This window comes from Schistocerca nitens, chromosome 2, assembly GCF_023898315.1.
Source record: "Schistocerca nitens isolate TAMUIC-IGC-003100 chromosome 2, iqSchNite1.1, whole genome shotgun sequence".
NCBI lineage: Eukaryota > Metazoa > Arthropoda > Insecta > Orthoptera > Acrididae > Schistocerca > Schistocerca nitens.
In genome coordinates this window covers 129,737,702-129,763,854 of record NC_064615.1, presented here as the reverse complement: position 1 = coordinate 129,763,854, position 26,153 = coordinate 129,737,702, and the positions used below count along the sequence as shown (strand labels likewise).

Sequence of the window (26,153 nt, the reverse complement as noted above, 5' to 3'; positions counted from 1 at the left end):
AAGGTTCATATATTTGCCTATTCTACTATGTACATTTCTTACACTACTACTATTCTACGAACTCCTTTATGTGAGATATGTGGTGGAGTCCTATGGACTTCTTTCCTTTCAGCGTCTCCAATTCATAAGCATTGTGGTGAGCTGCTCTCCTTATACGGTACGGGCCGTTGTAAACAGAATAGAATTTTTGGCATTTCATTTTTTGTTTGTTCGAAAGTCGGAAAGACTTAACGAGCACCTTTTGTCCAACTTGGAAGTGTCGTAGACGAGCTCCCCTGTCGGCACGTCTCTTCCTGACCTCTGCTGCAGCCCGTATCCTCTTGAGAGCCAAATCCACTATGGCTTGGTGCTGCGTTCGCGCCCTTGGTGGGAAGTTTACGACCTTGGTTATCAAGTCCTTAGGAATCCAGTTTTTTAGTACTGTAATGGGTGCCAATTTTGTTATCCCATGGGGTGCCTCATTGATCACCTCCTGGAAGTCTTTAAGGAAAACGTCCCATGTCGTGTGCTGTTTGTTACAGTACAACCGGCACAAGTTTCCGAGTTCTTTAATAACCCGTTCTGCAGCATTCGAGCTCGGATGGTGTGAAGATATAAAAATGGGATCAATTTTACATCGACGCAACGTCTCCTTCCATGTTTTTGACTTAAACTGTGGCCCGTTATCAGAAATGATTCTACTCACATGACCAACCTGTGGTAGGAAATCCCGGATGAGGGCTCGTGATACAGTTCGTCCTGTCGCCCTCTTCAGTGGCGTAAAGGTAACGTATTTGGACGTTAGTTCAACAAACACTAATACGTAAGTATATCCTCTTCTTGTTCTTGGCAAAGGTCCCATCAAATCTGTTGCTGCTAATTGTCTTAATTTGGTCGGTACGATTGGGTATAATGGTGCCTGCATGCTCACAGTGGTGTGCTTCGCCTTTTGGCAGTCTTTACACACCGACAGTACCCTCCGAATTCGACGCTCCATGTTTCGAAAGTAACACATGGTCCTTAGCTTGAGATTGCACTTGCGTGGTCCGAAGTGTCCATAGCTAAGGTGAGTATGCCATATAACCTTGTTTATTAGGTGTTCAGGGATGCATACCCCCCATTCAGTGTCATTGGTATAATTTCGGTGGAAAATTATGCCTTTACGCAAGAGGTAGAACTGCCTGATGGTGGCGTGTCTTCTGTCTATCCATTTCTGCTTCAATAACACTAGGGCAGGGTCCTTGTCTTGCTCCTTCTTGATGTCCTGCATACTACAGGTAATAAAATTCTCAAAGGCTACTTTCTGCATATAGTAAAGGCAGTAGTGATTTTCCTCTAGATCTTCTTCCATGTTGTGCTCAAATCCGATCGGTGACCGTGATAAGGCGTCTGCAATAATGTTCTGACTGCCGGGGATATATTCTATCGAAAAGTTGTACTGCTGTAGATATGATGCCCACCTAATGAGCCGCCTGTGATTAAGCTTTGCAGTCATCAAGAACTCGAGTGCCTTGTGGTCTGTGTAGACTTTCGTCTGGCGACCAAACAGAAGGTATCTGAATTTTTCAAACGCCCATACAATAGCCAGCGCCTCTAACTCGGTTACTCAGTAATTCCTCTCACTCTTGGCTAGTACTCTGCTACCAAACGCAATTGTCTTCCACACCCTGTTTCCTTCATGTACATAGTCTTGGAACACCATGACACCCAGACCGGAGTATGAACTGTCCGTTACTATGCAAAGCTCTTCAGCTAAATTAGGGTGTGATAGGATGGGTGCTTGTAATAATGCGAATTTTAATGTTTTCCATTCGGATTCGGCCGCCTCATCCCATTCCCAAGGAATCTTCTTTCCTGTAAGTTGATGCAACCGAGGACTGCTCTGAGTTTTGACATGTATAAAGCGGTTGTAAAAATTTATGATCCCCAAGAACCCCCTTAACTGCTTCTTTGTCGTAGGAATGGGAAACTTTTCAATCGCTTCGATCTTTTCGGGATTTGGCGCAATGCCCTCACCCGTGATGATATGTCCTAGAAATTTCACAGAGGACGTCCCAAAATTCGATTTTTCGATATTGATAGTCACACCGTATTCCTTGAATGTCGCTAGGAGTTCACCGAGGACCGCATTGTGCTCTCCCCAAGATTTCTCCGCGATCAGCAAATCGTCCACATAGCTGGTGACATGACGTTTCAAATTATCGCTTAGTATGCCGTCCAGCCCCCGAATGAATGCGGCAGATGAAACGTTCAAACCAAATGGTAGACGACGAAACCGGTAACATCTTCCAAATGCTAAAAAGGCTGTGTACTGTCTGCAATTTGGATGGAGCTCGATCTGCCAGAAACTCGATTTTAGATCAACTGATGAGAAGATTGATATTCCATGGAAGTTTTGTAAGAGTTCCTCTAATCGTTCCGGTCTGTCTGTTTCGGGTTCTATTATGGTATTAATTTGTCGCGAGTCCAAGACTAAACGAATACTACCATCTGCCTTCTCGACTACTCTTAACGGGTTATTATAGGCTGAAGCCGTAGGTTCTATTATTCCTTCACTCAGCATTCGCGTAATTTCAGCTGCTACTTTCTGTCGATATGCCAAGGGGATTGGATAGGGTGGCACACGAAACTGGTTGTGCGGACGTACACGAAATTCATATTGGAAGTTCTTTATTGATCCTGTCTTGGGAAGGAAGACCTCCGCATGTTCTACTAGTAATTTATGAAGTTCTTTGCGGTGTTCGCCCCTTATATTCTTTATTGCTTCCACTTTTTCTCCTATTTTCTCCTTTATTTCTCCCATTATTCCGACTTCATTCTCATCCGTGTCCTCTCCCCTATCCGCAACGTCGTCCTGTTCTTCCTTTCTGTCTTTCAGACACGCATAGTTTATCCGAACACAGTTAGACGGTAGTTGAGCTGGGATCAGCTGATCGTCGAACTTAATGTGGACGGGATTCCCTTTCCTCAAAACCACTTCACCTCGTCCTAGATCAACTATCGCTTCATGTTCATTTAGGAAGTCCGTTCCTATTATCATGTCGATCGCCAGATTTGGCACGATCCAGAAGTTAGACTCTATTTTGTGTCCTTGGCAGGAGAATTCCAGTCTTGTTTGTTGGGTGACCTCCGTACATTTACCCGCTAATGCCCCTTTTATTTTGGTTTTCTTAACCGATAGGACAGGCCAGTCCATCTCCTGAGAGCACCTCTTGTATGCTGCCTCAGATATTGCTGTTATGTAGCTTCCACTATCTATTATCGCATTCAGACTCTTTTCAGCTATTGCTACTGTGATAAGAGGCTGCCGATCATGTCGAGGAGTTGCTTTATGTTCCTCGAGCAGGATTTCTGATAAATCTTCGTAATGTATCATCCGTAGTTGGCCAGGTCCGAGATTACGTGCGAAATTCCGGCGGCCTGTGTTCGCACTAGTCTGGCGTCAATCCCTAGTTAGGCTCCCCCTCCTCTGACGTGCATTAGGATTTGCGGGTCTGGTTTCAATCTCCTGGTTCCACCGTTGTCCTTGGTTTCGCTCTCTCCAATTACGGTCGCTTTGCCGTTCGTTATTCCTTCTATCCCAGATTCCTTGTCTAGATTGACCCTGCTCCCTGACGTTCTGGTTTCCGTGTCTTTGGTTTCCATAACCTTGAATAGCGTAACCTTGACTTCCGTAACCCTGGTTTCCTAACTGACCAGTGCGATTATGCAATCTGCTGTCGTCTTCTGTTCCTGGCCGGTGGTATTTGTTACTTTGCCCCTTCTTCCTGTCCTTTGCGTCTTGTTTATCAAAGACTACTTCGAGTTCGCGCAATAGAATCTTGAATGCTTCTATGTCAGCTCCACACTTCCCGACAAGTGTCTGTTGGTACCTAACTGGCAATTTGGAAAAGCAAAATTTAATGATTTCTCCGTTACTATATGGACTATCTAAAAATTGATTCTTCTTGAGTAAATCATCAAGAAATTTGGTTGCGCTCCTATGCCCGGACACTTCCAGTTCAGGACAAAATATTATTTCCTCTTTAATCCTATCTTGCGTTTCCTTTGACCAGTAGGTCCGCAGGAATGCACCAACAAATTCCTGATAAGTCCGACACGTCACTGCCACACCCCGCATCTTTTCCGCGGCTTGGCCTTCGATGTGTCCACACATGAATTCTAATTTTGCCTGGGTTGGCCATGATGCCGGTAATGAATTTGTAAACTGCATCACCCAGCTCTTCGGATGCATCGACCCTCCATTTTCTTTGAACTTCTGGAATTTCAGTATCGACAGGAAGTGATTGTGATCAAAATCCTGTCTGATCCTCGCACTGGTGTTGTCACTCGTTTCCGATACTTGCACGTCTGCTGAGTGTCCTGTTCTATCTTGCTGATAACTGTGATGTGCAACCTCTGTATCACAGTGGAAGTGGCACTCAGAATTCACTCTCCTAAGTGGGCTATAATTATTGGAGCTATTACTTGCTGTTTCTGCGTGTGCATTGTTAGTTCCGCACTCTGTCACTGGGCTAGAGCACGGCGGGCTTTTCCTCGGAGACACAATTCTGTGTACTCCATCATGGGTATCCGAACGCGCAGTGCTCGTGTGCCCGTTTTGCTCTAGTTTTGCTATCCGACTCTCTACTTCTTCCATTCGTTTCGTGGAGTTCGCAACCGCGATATTACCTTGAGTTTTTAAGAATGCTAGGGATTTTGAGTGGGATTGTGTTGTACGTCGCAAGCGCCCTGCGAGTTTAGAAGTTGCTTCCGCGACTTTCATTGCCCCTGTTGCTGCAGTTTTGGCAAGGCCTGCTACTTTTTGTGCTACCGTTGACATTTGTTTTGCTTCTCCACATTCTTTCTTTATTGTTAATAATTCCCCACGAATTTCCCCTATATGCGAAATTATTGCCTCCGTGTCCTTCTTACGCTGTTCGTCAGCTTCTTCCTTCTCCTTCTTACGTTGTTTCTCCTCTTCTTCCTTCTCCTTCTTACGTTGTTTCTCCTCTTCTTCCTTCTCCTTTTTACGTTGTTTCTCCTCTTCTTCCTTCTCCCTCTTACGCTGTTCGTCAGCTTCTTCCTGCTTCTTACGCTGTTCGTCAGCTTCTTCTTTCATTGATCGTAGGAAGCTCAGTATTGGGTTTACGTCATCTTCTTGATCCTCTTCAAACATGGGCGATGTAACTCTGGACACCTGGGCGCTAGAGCTCTGACGTGACCGAGCTGGCCTCTGTCTGCACTCGTTCGTTTGACTATAAACTTCTGCTACCGTCTCGACCTGTGTGCCTGTCTCTGTTTCATCCTCTACTTCACTATCATAATCACGGCCGCAACGCTGCTCTGAGATCGCGTCCAAATCACCTTCCTCATCAATGCCCCTGGCGTCCTGTCCTGCTAAAAATGTGCCCATCTCATCTCCGAACCTATTCCCGTCAGTAAACTGCCCCTTATCCATTATGCTATCCTCTTTTGTTTTAGCTTCGCCCGATAATAGTCGTGCCTTACTTCTCGTTATCATTCATAAAAACAAATTCATCTAAAATGCACAATAAAATTAATCTACTCCATATATTTTTTACACATAAACATAAAATTTCAACAACGCTGTTCCAACGCTGTAATCACAAACACAATTTGATGTGGTACAGAAACCGCACACAAATCCGACAAAGTGCGATGCGGTACAGACACCACATCAGCGAAACACAAAAAAAACAATGAACAAAAAATATATACACTGAAAACAAAAACTGTAGTCATGCGCCGCTACTTAAAACTAAACGCGGAACTACCAAAAAAAACTTGGGTATTAATCATTAAAAAAAATAGAGAGAAAAAAATTTGAATGTTCCTACTAAGAATCCTGTTTGTTTATCAGAGATTCACAGGAAAGATCCGAGGCCAAGGGTCGCCATATTATGCGAGGTGCCGGGGCTAGTAGTGTATTTATCACTAAATTCTACTAGAATCCACATGTGTAAATCATGCTCTAAGCCCCCCCTATTCTAACTCCGACTTTTGCTGTTGCACAAGGATAAAACAAATACGCGAACTGACTCTAATCAACCCTGCTAGTGGAGTAGAAGAGAGTTTGGCACCTGCAATAATTTAATTTGATAAATAAGTTAAATAAACAAAGGTTTCATTAGCATAGTGAGGAATGATAGGGTTGCTCTATTGATTAACAGAAAGAAAGTTCTGTCCAAAATAACAATATGATTTATTAAGATTAAACGCAGAATAGTAAAAGAGACACAGGAAATATAAAACATCAAATTGGCTAAAATTGGAGATTCATACAAACACAGTAAAGGTGAAGTTGTCCCTAACTTAGATCGTGAGGTTTAAGACGAAGTGGTATGTGGAGCCAATTCCTTTCCACTCAAATCTCAAGAGAGACACACAGCTAACCCAATAGTAATTGCTGCTACTCGAAACTGAACAAAGTTAGAAAGGGATGAACAGGCGCGCTCTGCTGAGCTCTGATTATCACCTAGGAAAATCCCTATCTGCCGGTGCTGCGGACGTACATTACCAACAGTCTTCTTATCTCCCAGAACACGATCTGGCGTACCGCAGGCGAGGGCTGGTTGCTCCGACGTCCTCGACCGAAAGGCGACTGCCGACTACTCAGAGCACCCGTACAGGCCGAACACCGAACATTCCCGCCCCCACGACAGTGGCCGTGGTTACGTTCCAATCAGCAACTCGAAAACCGGCGGAAATTCCACTCCATTGCCGGAGCACTACCATTCCACCAATGGAGATTCTTGGCGCCAATTTCTGTGCTGATTTTGCAGAAAGTGCGGGAATTTTCCCGCCACAACTGCGTGGGTACACAAGTCATTCCCACGCCTCGCTGGTAGCCCGCCAGAAAGTGTTTTCGCAAAGTTTCTCTGAAGTAACGGAACCTCTAGCCCAGCCGCTACTTCACACCCCAGCGGGCGTGTCTCTTGACAATGTCGGCGTCTGAAAAGCATTCACTCGACTGCCTCACACACGTCGGCTTAACTCTCTCCAGTTCCACAGAGCCCGCCTGTCACCGGCCCACCCGGGTGACGAGAGACGCTGCGTGGGAAGTACGCGTGTTAAGGAAAGCAACCCTCCACCGCATGCAACTAGAGAGGAGAATCGTAAGATAGAAATATGAGAGGGGGCTCATGCCACCTCTCAAAATATAAATTTTTACTTCGCTGAAGTATTAAAAGGGGTCCTAAAGCGAGGACTGACGACTAACAAAGTGATCCTGTAAGTATTCTGTTTTTATCAGTGGAGGTACGGAACCCTTAAAACTTGAGAATTTAATGCACCATTAACAGCGCAGTCATTGGAGATGGAGGACAGAAGCTCGGACTCCGAAACAATGAGAAACTGGAGCTCCCCTTTTCAAAGAAAAAAAATGGTTCAAATGGCTCTGAGCACTATAGGACTTAACATCTGAGGTCATCAGTCCCCTATAAGTTAGAAATACTTAAACTTAACTAACCTAAGGACATCACACACATCCATGCCCGAGGCAGGATTCGAACCTGGGACCGTAGCGGTCGCGTGGTTCCAGACTGAAGCGCCTAGAACCGCTCGGCCACATCGGCCGGCTTTTCAAAGAAAGCATCCTGGCATTTGCCTGGAGCGACTTAGGGAAATCACGGAAAACCTAAAAAAATATGGACCGGCGACCTCCTGAAAGCGAGTTCACTGTGGCAACCACTGCGTCACATCAGCCGAGGAAAGAGAAAGATGTCATCCAAGGTCTGTTTGACTCAATGCAATGGCGTATCAAGGCCGTAATTACGGCTAGAGGTGGTTGTTGTGGGTACTGATTTCTCAGGATCTATGCACCCAAATTGCGTGAAAATGTAATCACGGGTCAGTTCTAGTATAATATATTTGTCCAATGAATACCCGTTTATCATCTGCATTTACTCTTGGTGTAGCAATTTTAATGGCCAGTAGTGTACGTATTGAACGCCCCTCGTAGATGCTAAAGGATCAGTGCTTCTAGATAGAGTACATTGCCTTTGCGTTTTCTGTTGCCGAGCTACAGTTGATTGCGCGATACACATCCTTTCAGGGAGCAGCTCACACCTTACGCTCCTCCAGTCAGGTGGGCACAAGACTAGAGCCAAGCGCGGGACCGCCGGTAAAAGTTCCTCAGTAAATAAACGAGGTGGAGGAGGCGGCAGTGGGAGACGAGGGCTAGGTAAGGGCCACGCCGGAAGGCACTCTCTGCCACGCACTCGGGCACGCAGGGCCTCGGGGCAGGGGCAGGGCAGGGCGGACAGGCCCGGCCGCGACACGCGTGTCCTGATGGAGTAATCTGCTGTTTCCTCAATTAGCGGCGGGCAGCGCGCAAACTTCCGCGGGCGCGCGGGCCCCCGCGGAGGGCTCTTGGGCAACCCGCGTCCCGCGCGCACTGATTTGTTGGCCCCCCGCCCACCACCTCCCTAGCCCGCACCGCCCCGGCGCGCCCCTTAATGGCTTTAATTCAATTCCCCCCCTGGCGAAAGCCCCGGCCGCAATACAGTGAGGAGCGGCCGGCCGCCACTTTGGCTGCGGCTGCACCTCAGACGCCCTTTATTTGTTAACTCGAGGGCCCGGCTAGTGCCGGCAGCGGCGGCCTCCGGAACAGTGGCCCTCGACGCGGCCGGCGCCGGCTGAAACACAACCCGGGACCCCGCTCTCTGCCCTGCCCTGCTCTGCGCTGCTCCTCATTACGTGCGTGCTGGCCCAGCCGTACGTGAACCGCCTCGCGTGGCTTCCCCCGTAATTGCGTGGTCATTCTAAAGAACTGGCCGCATCCTCCTCCTGCAAGGGTTTATTTACTCCATTTGGTCGCCGCGTAACCGCACAAAGTACACTCTTCAGCGTATGCGAGTACCGTCCCGGGGTATAATAATGATGATAATGATAATAATAATACACGGAGGAGGAGGCGGGCGAGCCGTATCCTGCAGTCTGACGTCTCCACTGCCTACGTCATTAAGCAGTGAGTCAAGCGCAACTACGGCGAGCTGCTGCTCTTGAGGTTGCCTTGTGTTTCACTACGACCAGTCATAGCTGCTCCCTGTGCACAGGTGGCTTTTCGGTAGACTGCTTCAGACTCCGTCAATACTGTCCGACGAAATTGCTAAAGTTGTGTCTACACTACTCACCATTAAAACTGCTAGACCAAGAAGAAATGCAGATGATAAAAGGGTATTCATTGGACAAATATATTATACTACAACTGACTTGTGATTACATTTTCACGCAATTTGGGTGCATAGATCTTGAGAAATTACTAACCAGAACAACCACCTCTGGCCGTAATAACGGCCTTGATACGCCTGTGCATTGGGTCAAACAGAGCTTGGATGGCGTGTACAGGTACAGCTGCTCATGCAGCTTCAACACGATACCACAGTTCATTAAGAGTAGTGACTGGCGTATTGTGACGAGACAGTTGCTCGGCCACCATTGACCAGACGTTTTCAATTGGTGAGAGATGTGGAGAATGTGCTGGCCAGGGCAACAGTCCAACATTTTCTGTATCCAGAAACGCCCCGTACAGGACCTGCAACATGCGGTCTTGCATTATCCGGCTGAAATGTAGGGTTTCGCAGGGATCGAATGAAGGGTAGAGCCACTGGTCGTAACACATATGAAATGTAACGTCCACTGTTTAAAGTACCGTCAATGCGAACAAGAGGTGACCGAGACGTGTAACCAATGGCACCCCATACCATCACGCCGGGTGATACGCCAGTATGACGATGACGAATGCACACTTCCAATGTGCGTTCACCGCGATATCGCCAAACATGGATGCGACCATCGTGATGCTGTAAACATAACCTGGATTCATCCGAAAAAATGACGTTCTGCTATTCGTGCACCCAGGTTCGTCGTTGAGTACACCATCGCAGGCGCTCCTGTCTGTGATGCAGTGTCAAGGGTAACCGCAGCCATTGTCTCCGAGCTGATAGTCCATGCTGCTGCAAACGTCGTCGAAGTGTTCGTACAGATGGTTGTTGTCTTGCAAACGTCCACATCTGTTGACTCAGGGATCGAGGCGTGGCTGCACGATCCGTTACAGCCAAGCGGATAAGATGCCTGTCATCTTGGCTGCTAGTGATACGAGGCCGTTGGGATCCAGCACGGCGTTCCATATTACCCTCCTGAACCCATCGATTCCATATTCTGCTAACAGTAATTTGATCTCGATCAACGCGAGCAGCAATGTCGCGATACGATAAACCGCAATCGCGATAGGCTACAATCCGACCTTTATCAAAGTCGGAACCGTGATGGTCCGCATTTCTCCTCCTTACACGAGGCATCACAACAACGTTTCACCAGGCCACGCCGGTCAACTGCTGTTTGTGTATGAGAAATGGGTTGGAAACTTTCCTCATGTCAGCATGTTGTAGGTGTCGCCACCGGCGCCAACCTTGTGTGAATGCTCTGAAAAGCTAAACATTTGCATATCACTGCATCTTCTTCCTGTCGGTTAAATTTCTCGTCTGTAGCACGTCATCTTAGTGGTGTAGCAATTTTAATGGTCAGTAGTGTAGTTCCCACGCCATGTACTGTAATGTGTTTTACGGAATGCGTAGGGTCTATCACGTAATCGTCACACTTTTCCACAGTTTATTTAACAACGAGAACTGACACGGGTGAAACTGTGTGATAATACGAGGCATAGTACGAGGGACGTTCAGTAAGTAACCCAACACATTGTCTCTCTGAAAGCGGGTTGGTTTTCTTCAGAATTCCGGTACACAATATTATTCCCACACTTCTGGCTACAAAACCTTTGCCGGCCGGAGTGGCCGAGCGGTTCTAGGCGCTTCAGTCTGGAACCGCGCTGCTGCTACGGTCGCAGGTTCGAATCCTAAGTCGGACATGGATGTGTGTGATGTTCTTAGGTTACTACGTGATCAAGCCCAGTGGACCGCACGCATCTACAAGTTTCCTCCTCCACTGTATTCTGTCCATTGCTGCGATCCGCCATCCGTTCACACCTATTGACACTTGGTTTAAATCTTCATGGAGTCCATCCCTCCAACGCTTCTTGGGTCTCGCTGGCGGTCTCTTTCCTGTAGGTGTGAAATCCAGGAGCTTCCGAGGCCATCTGTGACCCTCCATCCGGGCCACATGGCTGGCCCACTGCGTTCGTTAGGCTTTGACAGTTCCTGCTATGTTGGGCTGCTAGTATAGTTCCTCAAGCTCTTAGTTGTATCTGATCCCCCATTCCCCTGTATCTGCATCCAGAACCGGACTGAAAATCTTCCGAAGCACTTTTCTCTCAAAAACAAGGAGCTTATGGAAGTCTGTTTCCGGATACTCCGTGTCTCACAGACATATAGAACAACAGGCTGGATCAGGGTTTTGTACAGTCGAATCCTGAACTGTCTGGAAAGATATCTGGGCCGAATCAGTTGTGCTAGGCTATGGTAAATCGGTTTCCTGCTTGTATTCTGGCATTGATCTCTACTTCACATGACGAGTTCTCAGTGAAAACTGCCCCTAGGTATTTGAATTCTTGCACTCTCTTGTAGGACTGGTCCCCAACCTGCAGTGATTGTAGATGATCAGCAGTCTGAAAATGACCACACGTCATAACGAGGTACTCTGTCTCGGCTTCGTTTATGTTTAGCCCAAATTTGCTGGCAGCCTCCTTTAGTGCTTTGGTCATTTGCTCCAGCTCGTCTTCCGACCTAGAGAGTAAACAGATGTCGTCTGCATAGGCTAAGTATGCCAGTCTCTTTCCTCCGATTTCAATCCCTTCGTTCTCTTGGAAGGTCTCCCGTACGATCTTCTCGAGGGCAAAGTTGAACAGGATAGGGGCAACCTATCTCCTTGCCTGAGTCCTGTCACAATTTCAAACTCCTCAGTTACGCGATTTCCCATCTTCACCTTTGCGCGTGTTTCGTTCAGACAGATCTTTATCAGATTGATGAGTTGCTCTGCTGTGCTAAACTCCCTTAAACAGTTGAGCAGGCTCTTGCGATGTATGTCCTTAGGTTAGTTAGGTTTAAGTAGTTCTAAGTTCTAGGGCACTGATGACCTCAGATGTTGAGTCCCATAGTGCTCAGAGCCATTTGAACCATTTTTACAAAACCCTATTTTTCTACGAGGGCAGTTCAATAAGTAATGCAACACATTTTTTTTCTGAAACAGGGGTTGTTTTATTCAGCATTGAAATACACCAGGTTATTCCCCAATCTTTTAGCTGCACAACACTATTTTTCAACGTAATCTCCATTCAATGCTACGGCCTTACGCCACCTTGAAATGAGGGCCTGTATGCCTGCACGGTACCATTCCACTGGTCGATGTCGGAGCCAACGTCGTACTGCATCAATAACTTCTTCATCATCCGCGTAGTGCGTCCCACGGATTGCGTCCTTCATTGGGCCAAACATATGGAAATCCGACGGCGCGAGATCGGGGCTGTAGGGTGTATGAGGAAGAACAGTCCACTGAAGTTTTGTGAGCTCCTCTCGGGTGCGAAGACTTGTGTGAGGTCTTGCGTTGTCATGAAGAAGTTCGTTCTGATTTTTGTGCCTACGAACACGCTGAAGTCGTTTCTTCAATTTCTGAAGAGTAGCACAATACACTTCAGAGTTGATCGTTTGACCATGGGGAAGGACATCGAACAGAATAACCCCTTCAGCGTCCCAGAAGACTGTAACCATGACTTTACCGGCTGAGGGTATGGCTTTAAACTTTTTCTTGGTAGGGGAGTGGGTGTGGCGCCACTCCATTGATTGCCGTTTTGTTTCAGGTTCGAAGTGATGAACCCATGTTTCATCGCCTGTAACAATCTTTGACAAGAAATTGTCACCCTCAGCCACATGACGAGCAAGCAATTCCGCACAGATGGTTCTCCTTTGCTCTTTATGGTGTTCGATTAGACAACGAGGGACCCAGCGGGAACAAACCTTTGAATATCCCAACTGGTGAACAATTGTGACAGCACTACCAACAGAGATGTCAAGTTGAGCACTGAGTTGTTTGATGGTGATCCGTCGATCATCTCGAACGAGTGTGTTCGCACGCTCCGCCATTGCAGGAGTCACAGCTGTGCACGGCCGGCCCGCACGCGGGAGATCAGACAGTCTTGCTTGACCTCGCGGCGATGATGACACACGCTTTGCCCAACGACTCACCGTGCTTTTGTCCACTGCCAGATCACCGTAGACATTCTGCAAGCGCCTATGAACATCTGAGATGCCCTGGTTTTCCGCCAAAAGAAACTCGATCACTGCCCGTTGTTTGCAACGCACATCCGTTACACACGCCATTTTAACAGCTCCGTACAGCGCTGCCACCCGTCGGAATTCAATGAAACTATACGAGACGAAGCGGGAATGTTTGAAAATATTCCACAAGAAATTTCCGGTTTTTTTCAACCAAAATTGGCCGAGAAAAAAAATGTGTTGCATTACTTATTGAACTGCCCTCGTACATAATATCCGTTCAATACGACGGCCTTACGCCACCTTATTGTGAGGGCCTGTATGCCCGCATGATAGCACTCTACTGGTCGACGTCGAAGCCCACGCCTTTCTGCATCAATAACCTCCCCATTGTCCACGTACTGCTCCCGGCGGAGTGCATCCTCCATTGGGCCAAACAGGTGGAAGGCGGGAGGTGCGACATCCGGGCTGTAGGGCGGATGAGGAACAACAGTCCAATGACGTTTTGTGAACTAGTCTCGTGTGCGCAGACGTGTGTGAGGCCTTGCGTTGTCACGAAGAAGTAGAATTTCGTTTGCATTTTTGATGACGAACACGCTGAAGCCGTTTCTTCAGTTCCCTGAAAGTAGCACAATACGCTTCAGAGTTCATCGTTGCACCATGACGGAGGACATCAAACATAATAACCCCTTCAGAGTCACAGAAGACCGTCGCCATCACTTTACTGGCTGAGGGTGCGGCTCTGAACATTTTCCTCGGAGGAGTCAAAGCTGTGTGAGGCCGGCGGGCATGCGGGAGATCGTATCACGTTTGAGCGACCTTTCTTGCGATGATGACAGACGTCTCGCCAGGCGATTCACCGTGCTTTTGTTCACTGTCAGGTGCCCATAAGCATTCTGCAAGCCCCTATGAATAACTGCGATGTTGTGGTTTTCCGCCAAAAGTAAGTGGCAGCTCTCTGGTTGCAACGGACTTCCGTATATTTTGGGTATACGATAAATCGCACAAATCTAAGTGCTGTTAATTCGACTAAATACCCGGGAATTACAATTACGAGCAACTTAAATTGGAAAGGCCACATAGATAATATTGTGGGGAAGGCGAAACAAAGACTGCGCTTTGTTGGCAGAACACTCAGAAGATGCGACAAACACACTAAAGAGACAGCCTACGTTACACTTGTCCGCCCTCTGCTGGAATATTGCTGCGCGGTGTGGGATCCTTACCAGGTAAGATTGACGGAGGACATCGAAAAAGTGCAAAGAAGGCAGCTCTTTTCCTGTTATCGCGCAATAGGGGTGAGATACGCGAGTTGGGGTGGAAGTCACTGAAACAAAGGCGGTCTTCTTTGCGGCGAAATCTATTTACGAAATTTCAATCAACAACTTTCTCTTCCGAATGCGAAAATATTTTGTTGACACCCACCTACGTAGGGGGAAATGATCATCATAATAAAATAGAAATCAGAGCTCGAACGGAAAGATTTAGGTGTTCCTTTTTCCCACGCGCAATTCGAGAGTGGAATGGTAGAGAAGTAGTACGAAAATAGTTCGATGAATCCTCTGCCAGGTACTAAAGTGTAAATTGCAGAGTACCCATGTAGATGTAGATGTAGATGTAGATGTCCGTTACAGATGCCATTTTGTAGACTACGCATAGCGCCGTCACCAAGCGGAACTTCTTTAATCTACAGACGCTGAAGCGGGAGCATTCCACCATGTCCTACAATAAATTCCACATTCTTTCAGCCGAAACTGGCAGCGAAAAGAAATGCGTTGCATTACTTGTTGAACGCTCCTCGTATATCGTGAATTAAGTTACAGAATCTTCATAAGCTAGAGATGATTAATCGGTGCAGCAGTAGTCTCGTGAACTACCCAATTACGCTTTACTCTTGCCATTATCTGTTGTTCGATATCCGATGTAAATAACGAAGCCGTTCATCATTGATATGTGAGAATATCTACAAAAATAAAACGTCTGACTCATATTGGGTTAATTAAAATGAAATTACAATGAAATGAATACCCCTAGCTGCATACAGAGGTTGATAAAAGTCAACGGGGACGGTTGAACATCTGTGCCCCGACCGGGACTCGAACCCGGGATCTCCTGCTTACATGGCACACGCTATATCCATCTTTTTTTTATCTCATTTTGTTCTAAGTTATTCGTTGACTTTGTTCGTGGCGGACGTCCGATGACACTCGTTCAGGTTGGTCGTTGATCCATTCACTCAATTGTTTTATTACAGAGGGTACCTCAACCCTCTGACCGAACTCACTGAGCTACCGTGATGGCTCCATCTGAGCCACCGAGGACACAGATGATAGTGCGACTGCAGTAAGAGTTTGGGCACTGCTTGTCCATCCGCACAGAAGAAGATGGTCAAATGACCGGTGAACTTTAACTATATATACACTACTGGCCATTAAAATTGCTACACCACTAAGATGTGCTACAGACGCGAAATTTAACCGACAGAAAGAAGATGCTGTGATATGCAAATGATTAGCTCTACAGAGCATTCACACAAGGTTGGCGCCGGTGGCGACACCTACAACGTGCTGACATGACGAAAGTTTCCAACCGATTTTTCATACACAAACAGCAATTGACCGGCGTTACCTGGTGAAACGTTGTTGGATGCCTGGTGTAAGGAGAAGAAATGCGTACCATCATGTTTCCGACTTTGATGAAGGTCCGATTGTATCCTATCGCGATTGCGGTTTATCGTATCGCGACATTGCTGCTCGCGGTCGTCGAGAGCCAATGACTCTTAGCAGAATAAGGAATCGGTGGGTTCAGGAGGTTAATACGGAACACCGTGCTGGATCCCAACCGCCTCGTACCACTAGCAGTCAAGTTGATAGGCATCTTATCCGCATGGCTGTGACGGATCGTGCAGCCACGTCTCGATCCCTGAGTCAACACATGGGGACGTTTGCAAGACAACAACCATCTGCACCAACAGTTCGACGACGTTTGCAGCAGCATGGACTATCAGCTGGGAGACCAAGGCTGCAGTTACCCTTGACGCTGCATCACAGACAGGAGCGCCTGCGATGGTGTACTCAACGACGAACCTGGGTGCACGATTGGGAAAACGTCATTTTTTCGTATGAATCTAGGTTCTGTTTACAGCATTATGATGGTCGCATCCGAAGTTTGGTGACATCGCGGTGAACGCACATTAGAAGCGTGTATTCGTCATCGCCATACTGGCGTATCACCCGGCGTGATAGTATGGGGTGCCATTCGTTACACGTCTCGGTCACCTCTTGTTCACACTGACGGCACTTTTAACAAAGACGTTACATTTCAGATGTGTTACGACCCGTGGCTCTACCCTTCATTCTATCCCTGCGAAACCCTACATTTTAGCGGGATAATGCACGACCGCATGTTGCAGGTCCTGTACGGACCTTTGTGGATACAGAAAATGTTCGACTGCTGCCCTGGCCAGCACATTCTCAGCTGTATCACCAACTGAAAACGTCTGCTCAATGGTGGCCGAGCAACTGGCACGTCACAAAACGCCAGTCACTACTCTTGATGAACTGTGGTATCGTGTTGAAGCTGCATGGTCAGCTGTACCTGTACACCCCATCCAAGCTCTGTTTGACTCAATGCGCAGGTGTATCAAGGTCGTTATTACGGCCACAGGTGGTGGTTCAGGGTACTGATATCTCAGAATCTATGCACCCAAATTGCGTGAAACTGTAATCAGATGTCAGTTCTAGTATAATATATTCGTCCTATGAATGCCCTTTTAACATCTGCATTTCTTCTTGGTGTAGCAATTTTAATGGCCAGTAGTGTATTACCGAATACTAGAATGCTGGGATTAGAAATATGAAATACGAGCACTGAATGGTGAATGAAGTGCACGTCTTTCAATATCTCTTGGAAATATTGCTGATTTTTTAGAAATATTGCTGTTAAATGTCACCATTAGTACATCGCATCTGACGAAAACTGAATCCCTTCACCATCGCACTGAAGCTCACCTCGAAACTGTCGGGAGGAATGGAAATGCCTTTTTAGTTTGCGAGGTGCCGGGGCTAGTAGTGTATTTATCACTAAATTCTACTAGAATCCACATGTGTAAATCATGCTCTAAGCCCCCCCTATTCTAACTCCGACTTTTGCTGTTGCACAAGGATGAAACAAATACGCGAACTGACTCTAATCAACCCTGCTAGTGGAGTAGAAGAGAGTTTGGCACCTGCAATAATTTAATTTGATAAATAAGTTAAATAAACAAAGGTTTCATTAGCATAGTGAGGAATGATAGGGTTGCTCTATTGATTAACAGAAAGAAAGTTCTGTCCAAAATAACAATATGATTTATTAAGATTAAACGCAGAATAGTAAAAGAGACACAGGAAATATAAAACATCAAATTGGCTAAAATTGGAGATTCATACAAACACAGTAAAGGTGAAGTTGTCCCTAACTTAGATCGTGAGGTTTAAGACGAAGTGGTATGTGGAGCCAATTCCTTTCCACTCAAATCTCAAGAGAGACACACAGCTAACCCAATAGTAATTGCTGCTACTCGAAACTGAACAAAGTTAGAAAGGGATGAACAGGCGCGCTCTGCTGAGCTCTGATTATCACCTAGGAAAATCCCTATCTGCCGGTGCTGCGGACGTACATTACCAACAGTCTTCTTATCTCCCAGAACACGATCTGGCGTACCGCAGGCGAGGGCTGGTTGCTCCGACGTCCTCGACCGAAAGGCGACTGCCGACTACTCAGAGCACCCGTACAGGCCGAACACCGAACATTCCCGCCCCCACGACAGTGGCCGTGGTTACGTTCCAATCAGCAACTCGAAAACCGGCGGAAATTCCACTCCATTGCCGGAGCACTACCATTCCACCAATGGAGATTCTTGGCGCCAATTTCTGTGCTGATTTTGCAGAAAGTGCGGGAATTTTCCCGCCACAACTGCGTGGGTACACAAGTCATTCCCACGCCTCGCTGGTAGCCCGCCAGAAAGTGTTTTCGCAAAGTTTCTCTGAAGTAACGGAACCTCTAGCCCAGCCGCTACTTCACACCCCAGCGGGCGTGTCTCTTGACAATGTCGGCGTCTGAAAAGCATTCACTCGACTGCCTCACACACGTCGGCTTAACTCTCTCCAGTTCCACAGAGCCCGCCTGTCACCGGCCCACCCGGGTGACGAGAGACGCTGCGTGGGAAGTACGCGTGTTAAGGAAAGCAACCCTCCACCGCATGCAACTAGAGAGGAGAATCGTAAGATAGAAATATGAGAGGGGGCTCATGCCACCTCTCATTGCCCCTACGCCATTTTAGATTGTAATTGGTGAGCGGTTGGCTCACTTAGGAGCAAGGTAGTGAGTCAATCGCCCAAGAACAATCTTACAAAGTGACTCCACATACCGCACTCTATAAAAAAGATCATTGCAACTGAAAAATGCAACTCATAGAGGGAGGATTATTTATGATGTAGCCAACTTCACCTTCTTAATATGGAACACTAACACTCACATCACACATCCATACCCAGGGAGCCCCTTCCAAACACCGATTCACGCAGACATTCACGCTCTAAACATGGCCCGGGCATCTGAGCCAAATATGGAGCAGTTTATTCTTTACAATCAGAGTTGGAGTGCTCCGCAATTAAATGCCCAAGATGTTACAACAATTTTAATCATTAAACTAACCTGACCTCACTCACACATGATAATATTTAAGTTAACAATCTCTTTGTGAGTTTTCAGAATCTAGTTACAACCTCCGATTCATTCTGTCTCCCTGCAGCAAGAATAACCTTTACAAAATGTTCCCTGAACTGATGGTCCATTCACAATGACAGTGGTGGTATCTGCTTCAGTTTATGGGGACTTCAGGCACACTGTTAGCATACACACAACAATAAACACAAAATACAAAAAAAACATGATGTGGAGAACAATACAGTAATCTGTAATAAGAATTACAGTGTAAAACACAAACGCATACAAGGTATAACATACATTACAGAAACAACATAAGAGAAAGAAATTTAAGAAAAACAAAAAAAACAAGGTTCATGGGGCATCAAATTGTGCGTGCACATTGCACAAAGTTCACGACTGTGCTGAGAATGAGGCACTAAATCACATTGTTAGAAATATCCGTGGCACTTCACTGATTCCACTGTACTGACATCACATAAGGCTAAACGTCGGTTGTAGTTGCTACGTTGTGGCAACAGCAATAGGGAGTTCTGGAGTGTCTGCAGTACGCTGTTGAGATTGTAGTCAGACCCACGCATATGATCACGGCCGTATGGTAGGAAGACACAGTGATAGGCTCTCCTCACGTCGATTAATTGTCTCTGAGGTCTACTCGTTGGGATACATCACTAGTCTAGGTCTCTTCTCTCGCTGGACAGAACTTTATGTTTCCCAATATTGCAGTTCGACGAGGGATGATGGCACGTGGAGTGACTCCACAAGTGTGTGAGGTCATCCATACAGGATCGAACTAGGAGCGACTATTGTTAAAAACTGCTCTCTAATAGAGAGGAGAAGTAAGACATGAGACCATACATTTGTTAGTGTGGCACGATACTGCTTTGTGTATGCAGATCGGCCAATGCTAGTGAGTTGTAAAAACCCAAACAGGTGAGTATAGAGCGTCCCTTTCTGTCCTGAGGCACATGAGGCGCAGGTTCTGACACGATATGTGATGTTCTTCGTGTACTCACGACAACGTGGTCTGCCGCAGGGAATCCCTCCAAGCGGCTGCCGCGTCCGGAGAGCTAGCAGGCTGTCGCGTGTCAGGGTCAACGGCCAGCCCCACTTTCGCTTGTGGCGGGGCGAGGGTCCCGTGTAATCCCTCAGGTAGGCAGCCGGGTGACTGTCAGCGTGTAGGACGGGACGCTCGCCCTCTAGCAGGTAGCCGAAGACCTCTTGTTTTTGCGCTGGCTGGCCTCTGCATTGCCACGTTCCTCGTCATCTGTACAATTCTTACAAAAGTCTTATGCCTAACTTTTTCCCATGACCTTCTATGTTATAATAAATTTACATAATGAAACATTGATGGTCTGTCATTTCAGACACTCTTATTTTACTTTTATAGTTATTAATCTATGGCAATCATTATAACATCTAATCTAGACATGGAAATAATTTATTTTGATATATGTGTAGAGACCGATCTCAGTATGTACATGGTGTGTGATAACTGATGCTTTGTAATGGATGAACAACTAAATGTGCGGGCCCGCACTAATATTACTATTAATTATATAGATCGACAGTAGACATGCTTCAAGAATTAACTACCATATCCCAACGATCTACATTCTACGTCTTTTAATTAAATTATGTTGTTATGCAGGTCTAAGTTTTACTGTGCTATAAAGAACATGCAACTACGCTACTTTCGCTCGCCCGTCGTCCCTCCATCTCGGGTCTGTGGTTTGGTGACCTGAAAAATAGCAACTCAACAGGCGCGCGCCACACTTGTGGTAGAAAACCCCCACAATATTAATCTAGTTATTGTTAAATCCTACAGTTTAACTTATCCTAGTATCGTACTTTCCCTTTTATTTATTTATTTATTTATTTTATTTTATTTATTTATTTATTTATTTATTTATTTTTTTTTTATTTACCTTATACAATACCCTTACATAGTTCCTGTTACGCTGAGGTGTCTTGCTGCTCGCCGCTATTGACGACAGTGATGTGCGCGCCGTACGACATGACCTCCGAGTTTTCATTACGCCTCACTGAAACTCCAGAGACTGGGTTAGCCATGGCTATACACGACAATAAATTTATAGTTGCAACTTCCTTCTCTATGTGATGCGGTTTTCGCGATCAAAGCACACCTTTCCAGAAGCAATGTAATATGACCAAGCCAGGACTGGTTCCTGTTGAGGATTCAGACACCCAACACACGCCAGCTACACGGTATGTCACGAATATCCAAGTACAATTCCTTGGTGATTCATCTGTGACAAAAAACGAGCAGCACGCTAAATCCCCAACCAGCACATTAGCATGGTAGGCTTTTATGCCCTCATTTCTCTCGTCTAGGGCACCATTAGAGTCAAATGCTCACAGGTTCACCCCGACTTGCAAGACAACGATAACGGCGCAGCTCTGCAAAAACTATACTGCCCATATTCACCCTCGAAATCGCGCAATATACCACAATCGTGCAGTGCACTGACGCGTGCCTGCAAGCATTGGTATGAACGTCTCACGAACTGGTTGTGGCCGCTATGGAGCGTATCACGACCTCTCAGAACGCTTCTAAGAGCACGTTCTTGTATGCGCCCGTTTGTGCGACGTCTCATCACTCATCCTTATCCCTTAACATGGACACCAGATAGGAAAGGACAAAAACATTGCTCATGAAAAGGTAGTGTCTCCTACTCCATCGACATTGGAGATCGCAAACATAAACAAAAAAAGGATAGCAGCAGTAAATTCTTATGCAAGACAACGCAGCGTGTTAATACTTTAGCAATCTTAATCTATTAATGTAACGATTATTGTTCCCCGAAAAAAGGTTCATATCTTTGCCTATTCTACTATGTACATTTCTTACACTACTACTATTCTACGAACTCCTTTATGTGAGAGAAGTGGTGGAGTCCTATGGACTAGCGTCAATCCCTTCTTAGACTCCCCCTCCTCTGACGTGCATTAGGATTTGGAGGTCTAATTTCAATCTCCTGGTTCTCCTGTTGTCCTTGATTTCGCTCCCTCCAATTACGGTCGCTTTGCCGTTCGTCATTCCTCCTGTCCCAGATTGCTTGTCTGGATTGACCCTGTTCCCTAACGTTCTGGTTTCCGTGTCTCTGGTTTCCATAACCTTGAATAGCGTAACCTTGATCTCGGTAACCCTGGTTTCCTAACTGACCAGTGCGATTATGCGATCTGTTGTCGTCTTCCCTTGCTGGCCCGTGGTATTTGTTATTTTGCGCCTTCTTCCTGTCCTTTGCGTCTTGTTTATCGAAGACTACTTCGAGTTCGCGCAGTAGACTCTTGAATGCATCTATGTCAGATCCACACTTCCCGACAAGTGTCTGTTGATACCTAACTGGCAATTTCGAAAAGCAAAATTTAATAATTTCTCCGTTGCTGTATGGACTATCTAAAAACTGATTCTTCTTGAGTAAATCATCAAAAAATTTGGTTGCGCTCTTATGCCCGGACACTTCCAGTTCAGGACAAAATATTATTTCCTCTTTAATCCTGTCTTGCGTTTCCTTTGACCAGTAGGTCCGCAGGAATGCACCAACAAATTCCTGATAAGTCCGACACGTCGCTGCCACGCCCCGCATCTTTTCCGCGGCTTGGCCTTCGATGTGTCCACACATGAATTCTAATTTGGCCTGGGTTGGCCATGACGACGGTAATGAATTAGTAAATTGCATCACCCAGCTCTTCGGATGCATCGACCCTCCATTATCTTTGAACTTCTGGAATTTGAGTATCGACAGGAAGTGATTGTGATCAAAATTCTGTCCGATCCTCGCACTGGTGTTGTCAGACGTTTCCGATACTTGCACGTCTGCGGAGTGTCCTGATCTATCTTGCTGATAACTGTGATGTGCTACGTCTGTATCACAGTGGAAGTGGCATTCAGCATTCACTCTTCTAAGTGGGCTGCAATTATTGGAGCTATTACTCGCTGTTTCTGCGTGTGCATTGTTTGTTCCGCACGCTGTCACTGGGCTAGAGCACGGCGGGCTTTTCCTCGGAGACACAATCCTGTGTGCTCCATCATTGGTATCCGAACGCGCAGTGCTCGTGTGCCCATTTCGCTCTAGTTTTGCTATCCGACTCTCTACTTCTTTCATTCGTTTCGTGATGTTCGTAACCGCAATATTACCTTGAGTCTTTAAGGCCGCTAGGGATTTCGAGTGGACTTGTGTCGCACGTCGCAAGCGCCCTGCGAGTTTAAGAGTTACTCTTGCGATTTTCATTGCCCCTGTTGCTGCAGTTTTGGCTAGGCCTGCTACTTTTTGTGCTACCATTGACATTTGTTTTGCTTCTCCACATTCTTTCTTTATTGTTAATAATTCCCCACGAATTGCCCCTATATGCGAGATTATTGCCTCAGTGTCCCTCTTACGCTGTTCGTCAGCTTCTTCCTTCTCCTTCTTACGTTGTTTCTCCTCTTCTTCCTTCTCCTTCTTACGCTGTTCGTCAGCTTCTTCCTTCTCCTTCTTACGTTGTTTCTCCTCTTCTTCCTTCTCCCTCTTACGCTGTTCGTCAGCTTCTTCCTGCTTCTTACGCTGTTCGTCAGCTTCTTCTTTCATTGATCGTAGGAAGCTCAGTATTGGGTTTACGTCATCTTCTTGATCCTCTTCAAACATGGGCGATGTAACTCTGGACACCTGGGCGCTAGAGCTCTGACGTGACCGAGCTGGCCTCTGTCTGCACTCGTTCGTTTGACTATAAACTTCTGCTACCGTCTCGACCTGTGTGCCTGTCTCTGTTTCATCCTCTACTTCACTATCATAATCACGGCCGCAACGCTGCTCTGAGATCGCGTCCAAATCACCTTCCTCATCAATGCCCCTGGCGTCCTGTCCTGCTAAAAATGTGCCCATCTCATCTCCGAACCTATTCCCGTCAGTAAACTGCCCCTTATCCATTATGCTATCCTCTTTTGTTTTAGCTTCGCCCGATAATAGTCGTGCCTTACTTCTCGTTATCATTCATAAAAACAAATTCATCTAAAATGCACAATAAAATTAATCTACTCCATATATTTTTTACACATAAACATAAAATTTCAACAACGCTGTTCCAACGCTGTAATCACAAACACAATTTGATGTGGTACAGAAACCGCACACAAATCCGACAAAGTGCGATGCGGTACAGACACCACATCAGCGAAACACAAAAAAAACAATGAACACAAAATATATACACTGAAAACAAAAACTGTAGTCATGCGCCGCTACTTAAAACTAAACGCGGAACTACCAAAAAAAACTTGGGTATTAATCATTAAAAAAAATAGAGAGAAAAAAAATTGAATGTTCCTACTAAGAATCCTGTTTGTTTATCAGAGATTCACAGGAAAGATCCGAGGCCAAGGGTCGCCATATTATGCGAGGTGCCGGGGCTAGTAGTGTATTTATCACTAAATTCTACTAGAATCCACATGTGTAAATCATGCTCTAAGCCCCCCCTATTCTAACTCCGACTTTTGCTGTTGCACAAGGATGAAACAAATACGCGAACTGACTCTAATCAATCCTGCTAGTGGAGTAGAAGAGAGTTTGGCACCTGCAATAATTTAATTTGATAAATAAGTTAAATAAACAAAGGTTTCATTAGCATAGTGAGGAATGATAGGGTTGCTCTATTGATTAACAGAAAGAAAGTTCTGTCCAAAATAACAATATGATTTATTAAGATTAAACGCAGAATAGTAAAAGAGACACAGGAAATATAAAACATCAAATTGGCTAAAATTGGAGATTCATACAAACACAGTAAAGGTGAAGTTGTCCCTAACTTAGATCGTGAGGTTTAAGACGAAGTGGTATGTGGAGCCAATTCCTTTCCACTCAAATCTCAAGAGAGACACACAGCTAACCCAATAGTAATTGCTGCTACTCGAAACTGAACAAAGTTAGAAAAGGATGAACAGGCGCGCTCTGCTGAGCTCTGATTATCACCTAGGAAAATCCCTATCTGCCGGTGCTGCGGACGTACATTACCAACAGTCTTCTTATCTCCCAGAACACGATCTGGCGTACCGCAGGCGAGGGCTGGTTGCTCCGACGTCCTCGACCGAAAGGCGACTCCCGACTACCCAGAGCACCCGTACAGGCCGAACACCGAACATTCCCGCCCCCACGACAGTGGCCGTGGTTACGTTCCAATCAGCAACTCGAAAACCGGCGGAAATTCCACTCCATTGCCGGAGCACTACCATTCCACCAATGGAGATTCTTGGCGCCAATTTCTGTGCTGATTTTGCAGAAAGTGCGGGAATTTTCCCGCCACAACTGCGTGGGTACACAAGTCATTCCCACGCCTCGCTGGTAGCCCGCCAGAAAGTGTTTTCGCAAAGTTTCTCTGAAGTAACGGAACCTCTAGCCCAGCCGCTACTTCACACCCCAGCGGGCGTGTCTCTTGACAATGTCGGCGTCTGAAAAGCATTCACTCGACTGCCTCACACACGTCGGCTTAACTCTCTCCAGTTCCACAGAGCCCGCCTGTCACCGGCCCACCCGGGTGACGAGAGACGCTGCGTGGGAAGTACGCGTGTTAAGGAGAAGCAACCCTCCACCGCATGCAACTAGAGAGGAGAATCGTAAGATAGAAATATGAGAGGGGGCTCATGCCACCTCTCAAGTTCAGGCTGTGCCAAGTTCGAGAGGGACGAGATGCGTCAGCCAGATTCTGATCGCTGACCAGAGGCCGTACGGCGGCGGGGGTTGGTGGTGCCGTGCTGCAGGTGTGGAGAGCGCAACGCGAGCGCCACCCAATTACCGCTTCAACATTGTGGCCGGCCGTAAATCTGCGCGCCTTAACGCGGGCCCCGCGGCGGCTCGCGGGCGGCCGCCGGCCGGCGCGCGCTCTTAAAGTCACTTTATCGCCGGCGCTGCCCGGCCGGGCCCGCTTAATATATGATTTGCGTGGCGGCGGCCGTATTTCACGCGCCGCCAGCGGTCGTTTATGGAGAGAGAGAGAGAGAGAGGACCCCCGGGCGCCGAAAGCGCGGGCCGAACTATGCCGCGGCATCGGTCGCTCGCCCCGTCTGGTCGCGGCCGGCCGCGCCGCCGCAGAGACTGCCCAACTGTGGAGGGTCTGTTAGGAGCCACCGCAGCGGTGGTTGTTCGCCGGTAGGGACCCACTGCTGTGCAAAGTCCTCTACCAATGAAAAAGGTAAAGGTAGAGTTCCGCGTTCTAGCCCTAGACTGACGATTTGGGCCCGACTGACCGCAGTGTCGTCCTCTACCAACGGCGTCATCGGATGCGGCATGGAGGGGCATGTGG

The 26,153-nt window shown here is 46.8% G+C and overlaps 1 protein-coding gene across 1 annotated transcript in view; it reads right to left on the bottom strand.

The window, feature by feature from the left end:
• The window catches only part of LOC126234872 (uncharacterized), an 84,619-nt gene extending 58,721 nt beyond the window's left edge, over positions 1-25,898 (bottom strand). Inside the window, exons 1-2 of the mRNA XM_049943613.1 lie at positions 25,647-25,898; positions 8,055-8,408 (exon numbers count right to left, since the gene is read on the bottom strand). Coding sequence (XP_049799570.1) covers positions 8,055-8,408; positions 25,647-25,898 — 606 coding nt within the window. The remainder of the gene's footprint in view (positions 1-8,054; positions 8,409-25,646) is intronic.
• Between the last annotated feature and the right edge of the window lie 255 nt (positions 25,899-26,153).